This window comes from Pristiophorus japonicus, chromosome 15 (genome assembly GCF_044704955.1).
Source record: "Pristiophorus japonicus isolate sPriJap1 chromosome 15, sPriJap1.hap1, whole genome shotgun sequence".
Lineage (NCBI taxonomy): Eukaryota > Metazoa > Chordata > Chondrichthyes > Pristiophoridae > Pristiophorus > Pristiophorus japonicus.
In genome coordinates this window covers 96,423,949-96,443,367 of record NC_091991.1, presented here as the reverse complement: position 1 = coordinate 96,443,367, position 19,419 = coordinate 96,423,949, and the positions used below count along the sequence as shown (strand labels likewise).

The 19,419-nt window shown below is 44.5% G+C and overlaps 1 protein-coding gene across 2 annotated transcripts in view; it reads left to right on the top strand.

Annotated features, from left to right (window-relative positions):
• Positions 1-19,419, top strand: part of kdm5a (lysine demethylase 5A) — a 316,406-nt gene that overhangs the window by 115,323 nt on the left and 181,664 nt on the right. For both annotated transcript variants that reach the window (XM_070900728.1, XM_070900727.1), the window contains exons 10-15: positions 619-777; positions 5,030-5,211; positions 10,179-10,341; positions 11,024-11,143; positions 13,999-14,193; positions 15,643-15,824. In XM_070900728.1, the coding sequence (XP_070756829.1) occupies positions 619-777; positions 5,030-5,211; positions 10,179-10,341; positions 11,024-11,143; positions 13,999-14,193; positions 15,643-15,824 (1,001 nt within the window). The remainder of the gene's footprint in view (positions 1-618; positions 778-5,029; positions 5,212-10,178; positions 10,342-11,023; positions 11,144-13,998; positions 14,194-15,642; positions 15,825-19,419) is intronic.

Genomic DNA, 19,419 nt, shown 5'->3' with positions numbered 1-19,419 from the left:
GTTGGGACTGAACATACGGCACTTTGTACCCCTGAGCGGAATGACTCAAACGTTAAGGCAAGGTGTTAAACCCAAGCACACTGGATTTGCTTGTGTTCTGCTCACTGCTAATAGAAGACAGCAATAATAGCTGGCAACAAAGATCTGTTCATTGTATTTGTAAAATGTATTTTTGATTTCTCCAGGATGTACTATCTCAGTGAAATAAATGGGTGCCAGCAACATGAGTTAAGGTTGTGATTTAGTGTGGGAGGCTGTCATTGTTGCCACCCACGATTGCAAAACAAATCCAATAGTTGAATACATGCCCCTATGACCTATGCCTGCATGTAATGTCGAGAATAACATGAGCTGGAATGTGTGTCACATATGTTCCACGGAACTGATGGAGCTAGATTCATGTGATATATCACAGGTCCTGTCAATGAGAGAGAAGTACAGGTAAATGAGCAGAATGCTCTGGTTTATCAGAAAAGAAAGGCTCAGTCGTTGGGTGTGTTACGCTCCTCCCCCTCCTCTTTCCCCCCCCCCGCCCCCGCCCCCGCCACCACCATCACCCCAAGAAGCTGGTCCTGCATTATCTCTCTCTCTCTCTCTCTCTCTCTCTCTCTCTGGCAGATGGTTCCGACTGAGTTAGTAGAGAAGGAGTTTTGGCGACTTGTCAGTAGCATTGAAGAGGATGTTATTGTGGAATATGGTGCTGACATTACCTCAAAGGAGTTTGGCAGTGGATTCCCAGTTAAAGAGTCCAAACGAAGGCTGATGCCTGATGAGGAGGTAAGGATTTATTGTTGTTCTCTTTCTCTGTCTCCATCTCACTCCCTTTCCCAAAAAGGGGCAATGTGATAAACCTGGTTGTCTGAAACCTTTTTTTTGTTGCATTTGAGGCCGAACCAGTGTTTTATAAAGGTTCATCATAACTGAGGAGGATTGGAAGATTATGGGCAGTGCCTGGGCTATTTCCATCTTTAACTTCCTTCAGCATCTAAGAATGCATTCTATCCTGGTGACTTATCTGCTTTAAGTACAGCCAGCCTTTCCAGTATCTCCTCTTTATCAATTCTTATCTCATCCAGTATCTCCACTACCTCCTCGCTCACTATGTCTATATGGCAGCATTGTCTTCCTTTGTGAAGACAGATGCAAAGTCCTCATTTAGTACCTCAGCCCTGCCCTCTGCCTCCATGCGTACGTCTCCTATTTGGTCCCTAATCCCCCCCCCCCCCCCCCCCTTACTACCCATTTACTAATTATATGCCTATAGAAGACTTTTGGATTCCCTTTTAGTTAGCTGCCAATCTATTCTCACACTCTCTCTTTGCCTCTATTATTTCCTTTTTCACCTCCCCGCTGAATTTTCTATATTCAGCCTCGTTCTCACTTGTATTCTCAACCTGACATCTGTCATATGTGCTCCTTTTCTGCTTCAAATGACTCTCGATCTCTTTCGTCATCCACGGAGCTCTGACTTTGGTTGCTCTTTCTTTCTCCCTTGTGGGAATGTATCTCGACTGTACCCGAACCATCTCCTCGTTAAAGGCAGCCCATTGTTCGACTGCCAATCTTTGATTCCAATTTACCCGGGCCAGGTCCGTTCTCAACCCACTGCAATTGGCCCTCCTCCAATTAAGTACTTTTACTCTAGATTGCTTCCTGTCCTTTTCCATAGTTAATCTAAACCTTATGATACTATAATCACTGTTCCTTAAATGTTTACCTACTGACACTTGCTCCACCTGACCCACCTCATTCCCCAGAACCAGATTCAGCAATGCTCCTTTTTCGTTGGGCCGGAAACGTACAGATCAAAAATGTTTTCCTGTACACACATCAGAAATTCTTCCCCTCTCTGCCCTTTCCACCATATTTATCCCAGTCTACATTAGGATAACTGAAGTCCCCCATTATCACTATATAGTTCTTGCACCTCTCTATAACTTTCCTGAAAATTTGCTCCTCTGTATCCTTCCCACTAGTTGGCACCTAGTCGTGTAATGGTGCAACTATTATTTTTTAACTCTAACCAAATAGATTCTGTCCTTGACCCCTCCAGGACATCCTCTCTGTCCAGCACTGTAACATTCTCCTTGACCAATACTGCCACCCCAACTACTTTCTTTCCTTCCCTCTCTTTCCTGAGCATCCTATATCCAGGAATATTTAATGCCCAATCCAGCCCTTTTTGAGCCAGGTCACAGGCTAGGGTCCTGGCGAACCGAATAACTAGGGCTGCAGAGAGAGCTTTAAACTAATTAGTGGAGTGGGGGTTGGGGGGAGGGGGGGAGGGGGGCGGGGCGGGGCGGTGAAGGGTTCAGGTGAGCAGAAACCTAAAAGCTCAAAGAGCAGAGCGAAGGCAATAGAACCTGGTAGCACTGGGGGAAAGGAAAACCAGAGCGTGACAGCAAGGGACAGAATCTCTAAACATAAGAGTGTATCAGAAACTGGGGCCATAGCTGGAGAAAATGGTAGGAAAAAGCATTTAATAGCTCTTTATCTGAATGCACGCATCATTCGTAACAAATTAGATGAGATGTCGGCACAAATAGTTACAGATGGGCATGATCTGGTAGCCATAACAGAGACGTGGTTGCAAGGTGACCAAGACTGGGAACGAAACATTCAGGGGTACTTGACAATTTGAAAAATGGGTTGGGGTAGCTCTGTTGATAAAGGATGGAATCACTGCAATAGTGAGAAACGATATTGGTTCAAATGATCAGGATGTTGAAACAGTTTGGGTGGAGATAAAGAATAATAAGGGGAAAAAAAATCACTGGTGGGCGTAGTCTGTAGGCCCCCTAACAGTAGCAGCTCTGTTGGTCGGGGTATAAACCAGGAAATAGTGGGGCCTTGTAAAAAAGGGAACAGCAATAATCATGGGTGATTTTAACCTCCATATTGATTGGACAAATCAAATTGGTCAGGGTAGCCTTGAGGAAGAGTTCATAGAGTGCGTAAGGGACGGGTTCCTTGAACAGTATGTAATGGAACCAACCAGGGGGCAGGCTATCTTAGCTCTGGTAATGAGACAGGATTAATAAACAATCTCCTAGACAAGCATCCCCTTGATTATAACATGGTTGAATTTCAAATTGAGATGGAGGGCGAGAAAGTTGGATCTCAAACCAGCGTACGAAGCTTAAATAAAGGAGACTACAAAGGTATGAGGGCAGAGTTGGCTAAAGTGGACTGGGAAAATAGATTAAAGTATGGGATGGTTGATGAACAGTGGCAGACATTTAAGGAGATATTTCATAACTCTCAAGAAAAATATATTCCAGTGAGGAAGAAAGGGTGTAAAAGGAAAGATAGCCATCCGTGGATAACTAAAGGATTGAATCCAATTTAAAAACAAGGGCATACAAAGTGGCCAAAACTACTGGGAGGGCGGAAGATTGGGAAAGTTTTTAAAAGCCAGCAAAGAATGACTAAAAAAAATGATTAAGAAAGGGAAGATAGACTATAAAAGTAAACCAGCACGAAATATAAAAACAGATAGCAAGAGTTTCTACAGGTACATAAAAAGGAAAAGAGTGGCTAAAGTAAATGTTGGTCCCTTGGAGGACAAGACCGGGGAATTAGTAATGGGAAACATGGAGATGGCAGAAGGTCCCAACAAATATTTTGTATCAGTCTTTACGGTAGAGGATACTAATAATATTCCAATAGTGGATAGTCAAGGGGCCTTAGGCGGGGAGGAACTTATCACAATCACTAAGGAGGTGGTACTCAGTAAGATAATGGGACTAAAGGTGGATAAATCCCCAGGACCTGATGGCTTGCATCCTCGGGTCTTAAGAGAAGTAGCAGCAGGGATTGTGGATGCATTGGTTGTAATTTACCAAAATTCCCTGGATTCTGGGGAGGTCCCAGTAGATTGGAAAACTGCAAATGTAACGTCCCTATTTAAAAAAGGAGGCAGACAAAAAGCAGGAAACTATAGACCAGTTAGCCTAACATCTGTGGTTGGGAAAATGTTGGAATCCATTATGAAAGAAACAGTAGCAGGACATTTGGAAAAGCAAAATTCGATCAGGTAGGGTCAGCATGGATTTATGAAGGGGAAGTCATGTTTGACAAATTTGCTGGAACTCTTTGAGGATGTAACAAACAGGCTGGATAAAGGGGAACCAGTGGATGTGGTGTATTTGGATTTCCAGAAGGCATTTGACAAGGTGCCACATAAAAGGTTACTGCACAAGATAAAAGTTCACGGGGTTGTGGGTAATATATTAACATGAATAGAGGATTCTCCCCCTCTCTCTCTTTCTCTCTCCTCCCCTCGCTCTCGCTCTCTCCCCCAGGCTCTCCAAGTCCGAGGGAGAAAACTGAACCCCTCCTGGTGTTGCCCAATCACACGCTTAGAGCTGCGATTGGAATCTGTGCTGAGGTGGCAAGGCCCGCCAATGGCTGTGTTTAGACGCACATCTAATGGGCCCCTCCCCCAAGGGCTCCAGCTGCTGCCCCGCTCTGTGCTGGAGCTCCAGGATCAGTGCACGGCCCCCGAGGCAATCGTGCCCACCATCACAGCCAAAGCTGATAGTGAGAGGGAAATTATTTTATTTACAGCTCTTGTATTCCCACATTTCTGCTCTGCTTGCCCTTTTTCCTGAAATGTTTATACTGCTAACGGTTAGAATCAAGTTTGTGAACTCGTCAGTTGGAAAAGGATTGAAATGCAATTTTACTAATGGTAGCTCTTTTTTCTCTTTTTTATTCACTGCCGCTGTCTGATTTTCTGTGTGTCTCACCTTCTCTTCTGTCTGTGTGTCTTTTTTCCATCATTGTCTGTGTATATGGCTCTGACTTGTCACTGTCATGCTCTCATTCTGCCTTTCGTGCTCACTCATGGTTTTGTTCCTTCCGTCTGCTTGGTTTCTTGTTTGCCTACTTCTCGCTCCCTCTCCCCCCTCCCCACTCCCCCCTTCCCCCCCCTCTCTCTTTCCCCTCCCCCACCCCCTCTCTCTTTCTCTTCCCCTCCCCCCCCCCCCCCCCCACCCTACCTGCACGCTTTCTTTCTCCCTCTCAGGAATATGCTAGTTCTGGTTGGAACTTGAACAACATGCCAATCTTGGAACAGTCCGTATTAACTCACATCAATGCAGACATCTCTGGGATGAAGGTTCCTTGGCTTTATGTGGGGATGTGCTTCTCCTCCTTCTGCTGGCATATCGAAGACCACTGGAGCTACTCCATCAACTACCTGCACTGGTTTGTAGCCTCACTGGCATTTGCTCGGTGGACCAGCTGGTCTTTTCCAGCCCAACTCATGCTGAACTTAATAAAAATAAGTGCAGTCATTTTAATAAAAACTAACATCCATGATTTATTAAGCCATCCAGTAGTATCAGCTTGTTCTTCTAATAATCCCAGGTTGCTTTTTACAGTGTTGTAAAGGCATTCATTGAAAAAAAGATCAATTTAACGTGCGATTTCAGGTAATTATTTTTATTTTGGAGATTGTTTCTCTCCAGTGAACAGTGCAGGACTAACCAAGTTGTTGAAATTAGCTTGAGGTGCAAGATTGCAAGCGAAAGATTGCTGGATGATCAGTTTGAAGAGAAGAAAGTAAAAATAAGCCCAAGATAAAAAGACCTTCAGTCGATGGAGCCTGTCACTCTCGTATTTCATTTCACCCGGCCTTTCAACTACGTTTTAATTTCCTCTAGTATCTTTAGTTGCATTGCATTACTTGGTATATATTATTCAAAATGGTCATCATCCTTTGAGAGAGAATTTTTTTCATAATCATAGAAATTTACAGCACAGAAGGAGGCCATTTCGGCCCATCATGTCCGCGCCGGCCGACCAAGAGCTATCCAGCCTAATCCCACCTTCCAGCCCTGTAGGTTATGGCACTTTTAAGTGTTGTGGGTTTCTGCCTCTACCACCCTTTCAGGCAGAGATTTCCAGACCCTCACCATCCTCTGGGTAAAGAACTTTCCCCTCAAATCCCCTCTAAACCTCCGCCCAATTACTTTCAATCTATGCCCCCTGGTTGTTGACCGCCCACCCCGCCCCCCATTAAGGGAAACAGGTCCTTCCTATCCACTCTTATGTAGACCACTCAAATTTTATATGTCTCAATAAGGTCCCTTAGCCTCATCTGTTCCAAAGAAAACAAACCCAGCCTATCCAATCTTTCCTCGTAGCTAAAATTCTCCATTCCAAGCAACATGCTTATAAATCTCCTTTGTACCCTCTCCAGTGCTATCACATCTTTCCTGTAATGTGGTGATCAGAACTGCACACATTACTCCAGCTGCAGCCTAACCAGTGTTTTATACAGTTCAAGCATAACCTCCTTGCTCTTGTATTCTATGCCTCGACCAATAAAGGCAAGAATTCCGTATGCCGCCTTAACCACCTCATCTACCTGGCCTGCTACCTTCAGGGATCTGCGGACCTGCACTCCCATGTTCCTTTGTTCCTTTACACTTCTCAATGTCCTACCATTTAATCTGTATTCCCTTGTCAGCCCTCCCCAAAATACATTACCTCACACTTCTCCGGATTGAATTCCATTTGCCATTGTTCTGCCCACCTGACCAGTTATTAATAACTTCCTGCAATCCATAGCTTGCTGCTTCATTATCAACCACACAGTCGATTTTAGTATCACCTGCAAACTTCTTAATCATACCCCCTACATTTAAGTCTAAATCATTGATATATACCACAAAAAGCAAGGAACCCAGCACTGAGCTCTGGAACTCCACTGGTTACAGCCTTCCAGTCACAAAAACACCCATCAACCATTACCCTTTGCTTCCTGCCTCTGGGCCAATTTTGGATCCAACTTGCCACTTTGCCCTGGATTCCATGGGCTTTTACTTTCGTGACCAGTCTGCCATGTGGGACCTTACCATAAGCTTTGCTAAAGTCCATATACACTACATCATACGCACTGCCCTCATCAACCCTCCTGGTTATCTCCTCAAAAAATCAATCAAGTTAGTCAGACATAACCTTCCCTTAACAAATTCACGCTGACTGTCGCCGATTAATCCGTGTCTTTCTAAATGAAGATTTATCCTGTCAGAATTTTCTTCAAAAATTTTCCCACCACCGAGGTTCGGCTGACTGGCCTGTAATTACTCGGTCTACCCCATTCTCCATTTTTAAACAAAGGTACAACATTAGCAGCCCTCCAATCCTCTGGCACCACACCTGCAGCCAGAGAGGATTGGAAAATGATGGTCAGAGCCTCTGCTATTTCCTCTTTTGCTTCTCTTAACAGCCTGGGATACATTTCATCTGGGCCTGGGGATTTATTCACTTTCAAAGCTGCTAAACCTCTTAATACTTCCTCTCTCACTGCTGGTTCCAATAATATTTCACAATCCCCTTCCTTGATTGCAATGTCTAAATTGCCCCTCCTTTTTCTGAGATCTGTTTAAATTATCTGTTGGAGTAACTTTGGTGAGTTGTTGCAGTGCATGCTCTAGATTGCTCACAGCAGCCACAGTGCATTAGTGATGGCGGGTTGGAGACTGAGTGCAGTGGCAGGAGCGTTGATGCATCCGTTGTCCTGAATGGGTTGACCACCTTGTGGTTACAGCCAGCCAGGTGAGCAGTGAGAATTCCATCACATTCTGAACTTCAGTCTTGTTGCTGGTGAGAGACGTTGAGAAGTCATGGGTGAGCCACTCGTCCAATTACTTTCTAGATCAAAATCTTTCTGAAAATATGTAACTGCATCCTCTATCGCTACTGCACTCTGTAAACAAAGAGTCGAGCAAACAAACTTTGTCCGTTGAGGACCAAAAAAATGTGGTGCATTTTCACCTAGAGTGAACAATTTCCCTTTCACACTGTCCACAGCATTGTATCTGAAAGCAGATCATTTGCTGCTATTCCAACATCATCCAGCTGTTAACCCAGAGAGTGACTTAAGTCACCGTGTGAGGGAGCTGGATTAATGTCAGGAACAGATACAGACATTAACCCAGGGAGTGACTGAGCTTACCGTGTGAGGGAGCTGGATTCATGTCAGGAACAGATACAGACATTAACCCAGGGAGTGACTGAGCTCACCGTGTGAGGGAGCTGGATTAATGTCAGGAACAGATACAGACATTAGCCCAGGGAGTGACTGAGCTCACCGTGTGAGGGAGCTGGATTAATGTCAGGAACAGATACAGACATTAGCCCAGGGAGTGACTGAGCTCACCGTGTGAGGGAGCTGGATTAATGTCAGGAACAGATGCAGACATTAGCCCAGGGAGTGACTGAGCTCACCGTGTGAGGCAGCTGGATTAATGTCAGGAACAGATACAGACATTAACCCAGGGAGTGACTTAAGTCACCGTGTGAAGGAGTTGGATTAATGTCAGGAACAGATACAGACATTAGCCCAGGGAGTGACTGAGCTCACCGTGTGAGGGAGCTGGATTAATGTTAGGAACAGATACAGACATTAACCCAGGGAGTGACTGAGCTCACCGTGTGAGGGAGCTGGATTAATGTCAGGAACAGATACAGACATTAACCCAGGGAGTGACTGAGCTCACCGTGTGAGGGAGCTCAGACATTAACCCAGGGAGTGACTGAGCTCACCATGTGAGGGAGCTGGATTAATGTCTGGAACAGATACAGACATTAGCCCAGAGAGTGACTGAGCTCACAGTGTGAGGGAGCTGGATTAATGTCAGGAACAGATACAGACATTAGCCCAGGGAGTGACTGAGCTCACCGTGTGAGGGAGCTGGATTAATGTCAGGAACAGATACAGACATTAACCCAGAGAGTGACTTAGGTCACCGTGTGAGGGAGCTGGATTAATGTCAGGAACAGATACAGACATTAGCCCAGGGAGTGACTGAGCTCACAGTGTGAGGGAGCTGGATTAATGTCAGGAATAGATACAGACATTAACCCAGGAAGTGACGGAGCTCACAATATAATCAGGGATGCTCAAGAGGGCAAAACTAGAGGAGCACAGACATCTCGCCGGGGTGCAGGAGAGTACTTAATGCCTGGAGGAGATTAGAGATAGGGAGGGCAAGGCCCTGGAGGGATTTGAAAACCAGGATGACAATTTAGAAATTGAGATGTTGGTTAACTGGGAGCTAATATAGGTCAGCGAGCAGCGAGCAGCGAGCACAGGGGTGATAGGTGAGCGAGACTTGGTGCGAGTTAGGACGCGGTCAGTGAGCACAGGGGTGATAGGTGAGTGGGACTTGATGCGATTTAGGACATGGTCAATGAGCACAGCGGGTGATGGGTGAGCGGGACTTGGTGCGAGTTAGGACATGGTCAGTGAGCACAGGGAGTGATGGGCGATGGGTGAGCGGGACTCGGTGCGAGTTAGGACACGGTCAGTGAGCGATAGGTGAGTGGGACTTGGTGCGAGTTAGGACACGGTCAGTGAGCACAGGGGGTGATGGCTGAGTGGGACTTGGTGCGAGTTAGGACACGGCCAGTGAGCACAGGGGTGATGGGTGAGTGGGACTTGGTGCGAGTTAGGACACGGTCAGTGAGCACAGAGGGTGATGGGTGAGTGGGACTTGGTGCGAGTTAGGACACGGTCAGTGAGCACAGGGGTGATGGGTGAGTGGGACTTGGTGCGAGTTAGGACACGGTCAGTGAGCACAGGGGGTGATGGGTGAGTGGGACTTGGTGCGAGTTAGAACACGAGCAGCTGAGTTTTGGATCGCAGCTAGTTTACATAGGGTAGAATGTGGGAGGCCAGTCAGGAGGTAATAAAGGCATGGATGAAGGTTCAGCACCGGGTGAGCTGAGGCAAGGGCGGAGACGGGCGATGTTATGGAGGTGGAAATCGGCGGTTTTAGTTATGCTGCGGTTATGTGGCCGGAAGCTCATTTCAGGGTCAAATATGACAGCAAGGTTGCCAACAGTCTAGCCTTCGACAGATGTTAGGGAGAGGGATGGAGTCAGTGGCTAGGGAACGGAGTTCTTGGCGGGGACTGAAAACAATGGTCTTTCCAATATTCAGTTGGAAAAGGCCATTTGTAATCTGTTGCTTGATGCAGTAACCATGCTTCCTTATTGAACCAATTGTTTAAACAAAGTTATTTACCAAATAAAATGCCCTCGATTTTATTTTTTTGGTATTGTGGTTCCTGCTGGAGCTAAGCTTCCTTTTGTAAAGTAAGGTTTTCTCCATGCTATGAAACTAGAGGAGTAAGTGAGTCTTGTGTGCCTGCCTTTAACAGGGGCGAACCGAAGACCTGGTATGGGGTGCCGGGTTATGCTGCCGAACAGCTTGAGCTTGTCATGAGGAAGTTGGCACCAGAACTCTTCCATTCTCAGCCAGATCTGCTGCACCAGCTGGTGACCATCATGAATCCCAATATTCTGATGGAGCACGGAGTCCCGGTATGTTCTTCCTGCCCTCTCTGCCCTTGTTACTCAGCTGTTGAGGTTGTACCGAATTTGTTGAGAAGTTGTTTGTCACTGGAAGAAATGAGTCAGACTGGTTTCTGGGTCGCCTGCCTAGCTGTGCAGTCAGATTAGCAGCTCATAACAGAAAATGAACTCTCTTTTCTTTATGCATTCTGCAGTTTTATTGTTTAAAACTTTTATTACTTATGCCAGTGAAATTCTCAAATTTTGTTTGAATAGGTGCAGAGAAAATCTTCCTAATCAGTCATGGTGTGGTTTAACTCATTGACTTGCGATACTGTATATGTTGATCTTTACATCTCCAGTTTCCCCCCAGCCCATTCTTAAGGTATTTTTTCTTGCAAGGATTTAGGATACCCTTGGGCACTTCGCCTACGTGCCCATTGTAAGCCTGGACGGTGGAAGTTGGGGACATCATAACCACATCTGCTTCTGACCTGCACACTTTCCTGCAAGAGTATTATGTTGTGATTGGGAGATTGTTAACTTTCCTGTTGTTTCAATTGGTGAAGCCAGTATGCAACTAAGCCATGCAGAACTGCTGGTCCCAGTTTGTACTGACTTTCTTCATGTTCTGTAGTTGAGGAAAGTGGAATTCGTCGCTTCTACTGAGATTATATCGTCAGTCTTCATTGTTTTTTGTTCTCTCTCTCAGGTGTTCCGAACGAATCAATGTGCGGGTGAGTTTGTGGTTACTTTCCCGAGAGCCTATCATAGTGGATTCAACCAGGGCTACAACTTTGCAGAGGCAGTGAATTTCTGTACTGCAGACTGGGTACGTCTCGCCCCTTCTCGACGATGATTTTCAGCAAGTCAGTGCTTCAGCTGTGCAGCCATGTTGCATGGTATTGTGTCAGGAAACTTGGCAGTGCATATACAAATACTTAGTCAGTGCAGGCTTTCAAAGATGGTATGCTCCATCAATTCAGTCTAAGCTTTTCAGAATCTTACTTCATTTATTGAATACTGCCTATGTTGCACTTTTTAAACAGTGGCTCTTGCACAAATAATAATTTGATTATTAGCATAATGGATCACTGACTGTTGATGTAATTTTCAGATAATGGGCACAAGGGATTCAGAGTTGTGATGCTTTAATAGGTAAGGAGTGATAGCACATTAGATTGCAGGTGCTGTTTCTCCACAGGTGAGTTCCCATTATCGGTCAGGACCCCTGTACAAAAACTGCCAAGTAATCTGTGGGCAGGTTGGATTGTGCAAGGGATTCACTGAGGGCCACATTTTGTTTGCCGGCAATCTTTGGTGGCCCCAGACCCCACCACACACCACTACACACACACACCCCACCCCCATCCATCCCATCACACCACACATCATTTCCCTACCAGCCCACTCCCTGCCGGAGGCATCAAAAGTATTTAGTCAGCTCAACTGTGTGAACCCAGAGTTGGCATCAAGCACTTCACAAGTCGGAGTTGGCGCAACCAGATACAAGGGAACACAGCCTCCATTGCCCCAGCCTCAGTTCTCCTTGCTGCACTTTGTAACATTATTACAGGTTCCTGCAGGGGAAGACTTTCCACCTATCTATCCAAAGTATTCCCTTGGTGGATTTCTAATAGCCTTGAATCCTATTTGTTGACAAGAACCTGCCTCGTTCCTTCCCCTTCGAGGTTTCTTGTTCCGCCACTGTTGCCAATAATCTGTTCCACATAATTACCACCCTTTTAATTTAAAAAAGTTACTTCTACATTTCCTATTTTCTTCTGTTGTCCTTAATTTGTAAATATTATCCTTTGTGTTTTAATTCTGTACTTGGCAGAAAAGTTCACTTCAATTTGTCCAAACCTTTCATAATTTTAAATGGTTCTATCATATCCACTCTCAGTCTTCTCTTGCAAGGGTAGTCAATCTTTCTTCTTGTCATTCTGTACCCTGCCAATGACTGAACGTTTTAGGAATAGAGAGACTAAATCTGCATGCAGTATTCCAGATATGGTCTCACCAGGGCCAATAGAGTTTTAAAATCACCGCTCTGAATTGATATGTTATACCCATCGCTATACATCCCAACATTCTGCTTGCTTTTTGTTAAGAACAGCCTGGGGACATTGTGCTGGTGGATTTAGTGACCTATCTGCCAAACTCCCCAAATCTCACTTGCTCCAATACCTCAAGTACATTCCCAATTAGCTCAATTCCACATTAGCCTTCCCTCTGCCCATCTCATCACCTTACATTACTCTATGTCCATTTCTCCACCCAGTCATCGAGCTTGTCAGGATCCTTTTGAATTTGTTTACATTGGTGTTGATCATTTGTCACTGCTCCCAATCAGGGATCATCGTCAAATTGGACCCATTTCCCAAACCTGTGTCAATGACATGGCCAATTGTGAGCATTTTGGTGCCGTGGGCCTGTGCTGACTGGGACGAGATTGAGATTACTTACATTCATTTCCATCCATGGGCACTTTCCAGCCAGCAGTGGGCCTGATTTGCATCCAGGTCCCAGAGGTGAAACAACTTTCATTTATGTTTTATAAATTATTCAAAATTACTGTAGTGATTAAATTTCTTATATTTTAGTTTGAGAGAAAAAATAGTAATGGGCACAATCTTCAGAGGTTTTGAATTAGAGCCTGAATTTTAACAGGTTTATTTAATAAAATCCTTTTACCAACACTTGAGAATTATACACATTAGTTACATCTTTTCTGTATATTTCTTGGCCCTTTGATTCAAAAGTGCATTGCAAACAGATGAAACAAGAGTGCCCATTTGATATTTGGGGTTAAAAAGTTATTTACCAACTGAGACAGGCAGAGCTTTATTTATGAAATTGTGCTAGGTGAGAAAGTTTTGTCAGAACCAATCAAAAAAGCATTGACGTAACTGTTCTGGAGGTCTCTTGCGGATTCTTTCAGTCGAGATGTGCAATGTTTCTTCCATTCCCATCGCTGCACCTCACTCCCATGTGAGGTATCCCTGACTCGTTCTCTGCTGGCTTTTAAAAGTTTCCCAATCCTCTGGCCTCTCACTAGTCTTGGCCACATTGTATGCCCTTATTTTCAGTTTGATACCATCCGTTATTTCCTTAGTTAGCCGTGGATGGTTAACCCTTCTCTTACAATCTTTCTTTCACATTGGGATATATTTTTGTTGCGAGTTATGAAATATCTCCTTAAATGTCTGCCACTGCTCATCAACCGTCCCATACTTTAGTCTATTTTCCCAGTCCACTTTAGCCAACTCTGCCCTCATACCTTTGTTTAAGTTTATTTAAGTTTAGGACCGTGGTTTGAGAACTAACTTTCTCACTCGCCAACTGAATTTGAAATTCAACCATATTATGATCACTCATTCCTAGAGGATCCTTTACTACAAGATCATTTATTAATCCTGTCTCATTACACAGTACCAGATCTAAGATAGCCTGCTCCCTGGATGGTTCTGCAACATACTGTTCAAGGAAACTATCCCGGATACACTCTGTGAACTCCTCCTCAAGGCTACCCTGGCCAATTTGCTTTGTCCAATCAATATAAAGATTAAAATCACCCATGATTATTGCTGTTCCTTTATTGCAAGCTAGAAGCTCAGTCACTGTTAGTAGTGAGCTGTTATTTGCTGGAATGCAGTGTTGATTCTTTAGTTTGATTGACTTTAGCTCCCTATGGGCCGGCAATGTGTCAGCCATTACCGGCGCCTGCACCGATACTGTGTGTTTTCACATGAAGAGCTAATCTGCAAGATGGCAGCTGATCCGGAGGGTTTGGATGTTGAGCTGGCTGCAGCCGTCTACAAGGAGATGGTGACCATGATTGAGGAGGAGACGCAGCTGAGAAAGACAGTCTTCCAAATGGTATGTTAGGGTTCATAGAACCATAGAATGAAGCAATACAGACGGAGGCCATTTAGCCCATCGTGCCTGTGCTGATGCTTCTAAAGAGCTATCCAATTAATCCCACTCTCCTGCCCTTTCCCCATAGCCGTATAAATGTTTACCCCTGAAGTATTTATCCCATTCCCTTTGAAAGTTACTATTGAATATTCTTCCATCGCCCTTTCAGACAGCACATTCCCGATCATAAAGGTGTGGAATGATTTGTGCTTATTTGACAAGTTCAGGCCTCCATGGGTAGAAGTACCAGTTTCCTTCGATGTTGTCGGGTTGTATATTTCATAGAGATTTGCTATAGTGATAGTTTCATACAAAATATAGCAGACAATCGTGGTGAACGGTTTTTCAGACTGGACGGGAGTATACAGTGGTGTTATCTAATGCCCTTTTTGATATTTTCACAACCTGGACTTGAGTAGAGGGGGTATAAAATTTCAAAGGTCGTAGATGACGCGAAACTCAAAAATGCAGTAACCATGAGTTTATTAAATGCAGTGAGGAGGCTAGTAACAGAGAGCAAGAGACTGGTGAAATGGGCAGACACAGCTATGTAACGCAGAGAAGTGCAAAGTGATGTATTTTGGAAGGAAGAATGCGGGGAGGCAATCTAAACAATGCCACAAGTTTAAAGGAAGTGCAAGAACGGAGACCTGAGCTTTATACACATCGATGAAGATGGCAGGATAAGTTCATAAGGCTGTTGAAAAAGTACACTGATCCTTGGCTTTACAAAAACCACTGAGTCGACCCCAACTGGAGGATTGTGTCCAATTCTGGGCACCACACTTTGGGAAGGATGTCAAAGCCTTGCAGAGGAGCTTTACCAGAATGATACCAGGGATGAGGGTCTACAGTTAAGTGAAGAAGCTGGGATTTTGCTCCTTCAAGCAGAGAAGGTTAAGGGGAGACTTAATAGAGGTGTTTAAAATTATGAGGGTTTTTGATAGAGTACTGGCAGGAGGGTTTGTATCCAGAGGACACAGATTTAAGATAATTGGCAAAAAAAAAGTGGGGAGGTGAAGAGAACGTTTATTTTATGCAACGTTATGATGATCGAGACGGCATCGTTGGAAAGGGCGGTGGAAGCAGATTCAATAATAACTTTCAAAGGGAATTGGATAAATACTTGAAAAGAAAATTTTTTCTGGGCTATGGAGCAAGAGTAGGGAAGTGGGAGTAATTTGGAGAGCTTTTCCAGAGAAGCCCGCACAGGCAGGCTGGGCTGTGAATGGTTTCCTTGTGTGCTGGAAGTTTCTATGAATTCCATTGGTAGTTTGGTTGGTATTCTGCGTGTTTTCTATATTCTGGACCAAGGTTTGTTTCCCTTGCTCTCCCCAAATTGGATAGCTACATCCCATCTTCATGCACAGACCCACAAGGTTTAATGGATAATTTTGTGTCCATTTCTAGGGTATAGTTGATACAGAACAGGAGGCATTTGAGCTGTTACCAGATGATGAACGTCAGTGTGAGATGTGCAAGACGACATGTTTCCTGTCTGCTGTTACCTGCGCCTGTGATCCCAATAGGCTAGTGTGCCTTTATCATGTTAAGGATCTATGCAGTTGTCCAGTGAAGAACCGCTGTCTGAGGTAAGTTGGGCGGTTTTGTTGTTTTCAGGAAATCTAGAGTACTTCTGAACCAATAAGAATCTGTACAAATGTCCACTAACCAATCTTTGGGCACTTGACATTGGCCATTTTCTCAGCCATTGAGCTTTGCTTGTGGAAATGTTTTTTTTGTAGTTTGTGTTCACTTTGATTATGTCCAGTGAGCATCAGGTTTCTTGAGTCATTAACATTATTCCCGACCCCCAAAGCAGAAATAAATTTCCTGTTCTATAAGCATTTTACTGTAGCCACAATCTTAATCTTGGTTTTGTAACTAGAATAACAAAAGACTAATTGCTAATCCTGGATGCACACTGTCAAACACATCAACTTTCAGTTGGTAGGGCCCTGTCGGTTTATGAAAGTGCTTTTTTCTTGTCAGATTGTGCGGGTTGCTCCTTGTATTATGTCTTCTCTGAAAGGCGTTAAGTAGCATACCATCAGACCATTCAATTACTCGGCAGAGGTGGTGATGTAAAAAGAATCTTTTGGAGGTAGACAGGACCCACTGCTATCATTCGCTCCTTGATTCAACCCCTTGGAGATACAGCTAGCTGTTACCAATTCTAAAATCAGACTTGACCTGTCTAACGTTAAATACAAATACAATAAAGCAACTCCCCCTATTTGTCGTGGTTATTAATGAATTTGGTATATGTGCAGAAAGAACTGTCTGTTGAAGCAGTGGAGGTGGGTGGACCAGCCTTCAAGATTGTATCGGATGGATATTTGGCAAAGGAAGTTATCAAAGGGTGTGAAAGATCAAATGGTCTTCCAAAGCTACATCAGCTGTAGATACTTGCTCCGATTCATTGACATCAATTGGTCCCATAAGCAGTCTGAGCGTCTTACTATTGTCAAAGGTGGCTCATGTCTAGTTGTATGGTAGTGTAACCTAGGGGCACAACAATAGCATCCCCTTGTGATCTGGATTGAATATTCAGATGGAGAAGTGCGAGGTGTTGTGAAGACTGAAGCTGTCTCTGCCACAAATGGCGTACCTTTGCTATCGATTCCATCCCCCTCTCTGGCCATTGACCCTGGCTGAAGCAGACACTGCTGCCCCTATCCTGTCCTGCACCAAGTTGCACTCAAGCCCCACCTTTGTCCTTGTCCTACATTGGATCTGGCCTCCTCCCTCCCCACTCCAGATGCTTCAAATTTAAATTCTCTTTCTGATCAAATTTCTCCATAGCTCCGTTTCTTCCTGTGACCTCCGTTAACCCCACAACCCATCGAGAATCATGTGTGCATCCTTCTCTTCCCTGAAACCACCATCTGTAGCCCCACTCTGAAATTGCCTTGTAATTTTCTCTGACTCTCCTAAGACTTTAAACTCCCTGTTTAACCAAGCTTTTGCTCATCGATCCTCATCTTTTCGCCTTCGGCTGATGTCCATTCATAGAATTATAGAAATTTACAGCACGGAAGGAGGCCATTCGGCCCATTGTGTCTGTGCCGGCTGACCAAGAGCTATCTAGTCTAATCCCACTTTCCAGCTTTTGGTCCATAACTTGTAGGTTACGGCACTTTAAGTGCACATCCAAGTACTTTTTAAATGCTGAGGGTTTCTGCCTCTACCACCCTTTCAGTCAGTGAGTTCCAGACCCCTACCCTCTGGGTAAAGAAATTTCCCCTCATATCGCCTCTATAACTCTCCCCAATTACTTTAAATCTATGCCTCCTGGTTGTTGACCCCCTCTGCCAAGGGAAACAGGTCCTTCCTATCCAGGCCCCTCATAATTTTATACACCTCAATCAGGTCTCCCCTCTGCCTCCTCTGTTCAAAAGAAAGCAGACCCAGCATCTCTAGTCTTTGAGAAAAGCAAAAGAGGAAATAGTAGAGGCTCTGACCATCATTTTCCAGCCCTCTCTGGCTACAGGTGTGGTGCCAGAGGTCTGGAGGACTGCTAATGTTGTACCTTCGTTTAAAAAGGGAGAAAGGGATAGACCGAGTAATTACAGGCCAGTCAGCCGAACCTCGATGGTGGGAAAATGATTGGAAAAAATCCTGAGGGATAGGATAAATCTTCATTTGGAAAGACATGGATTAATCAAGGACAGTCAGCATGGATCTGTTAAGAGAAGGTCGTGTCTGACTAACTTGATTAAATTTTTCGAGGAGGTGACCAGGAGGGTTGATGAGGGCAGTGGGTATGATGTAGTGTGTATGGATTTTAGCAAAGCTTTTGATAAGGTCCCACATGGCAGACTGGTCAGGAAGGTTAAAGCCCATGGGATCCAGGGCAAAGTGGCAAGTTGGATCCAAAATTGACCCAGAGGCAGGAAGCAAAGGGTAATGGTTGACGGATGCTTTTATGACTGGAAGGCTGTATCCAGTGGGGTTCCACAGGGCTCAGTGCTAGGTCCCTTGCATTTGTTGGTATATATCAATGACTTGGACTTGAATATGAGTGGTATGATTAAGAAGTTTTCAGATGACACTAAAATAGGCTGTGTGATTGATAATGAAAAAGAAAACTGCGGACTGCAGGAAGATATCAATGTACTGGTCAGGTGGGCAGAACAGTGGCAAATGGAATTCAATCCGGATAAGTGTGAGGTAATGCATTTGGGGAGGCCTAACAAGGCAAGGGAATAACATTACATGGTTTGACACTGAAAAGTGTAGCGGAACAAAGGGACATTGGAGTGCAGGGCCACAGATCCCTGAAGTTAGCAGGCCAAGTAGATAAGGTGGTTAAGAAGGCATACTTGCCTTTATTAGTCGAGGTATGGAATGCAAGAGCAAGGAGGTTATACTTGAACTGTATAAAACATTGGTTAGGCCGCAGCTGGAGTACTGTGTGTAGTTCTGATCACCACATTACAGGAAAGATGTGATTGGACTGGAAAGGGTGCAGAGGAGATTTACAAGAATGATACCTGTCCATTGATATCTTGCTGCAGTCTACAACTTTTTTCTTCATTATCAACCACACAGCCAATTTTTGTATCATCTGCAAACTTCTTAATCATACCCCCTACATTCAACTGTAAATCATTGATATATACCACAAAATGCAAGGGACCCAGCACTGAGCCCTATGGAACCCCACTGGATACAGCCCTCCAGTCACAAAACACCCATCAACCATTACCCTTTGCTTCCTGAGTCAATTTTGGATCCAACTTGCCACTTAGCCCTGGGTGCCATGGGCTTTTACTTTCATGACCAATCTGCCATGTGGGACCTTATCAAAAAATTAGCTAAAATCAATATACACTACATCATACGCAATGCCCTCATCAACCCTCCTGGTCACCTCCTTGAAAAATTCAATCAAGTTAGTCAGACATGACCTTCCCTTAACAAATCCGTGCTGATTGTCCTTGATTAATCCGTGTCTTTCTAAATGAAGATTTATCCTATCCCTCAGAATTTTTTCCAATAATTTTCCCCCCACCGAGGTTGGACTAACTGGCCTTTAATTACTCTGTCTATCCCGTTCTCCCTTTTTAAACATCATCATCATAGGCAGTCCCTCAGAATCAAGGAAAACTTGCTTCTGAAGTGAGTTCTTTGGTGGCTGAACAGTCCAGTACGAGAGTCGCGAACCCTGTCACAGGTGGGACA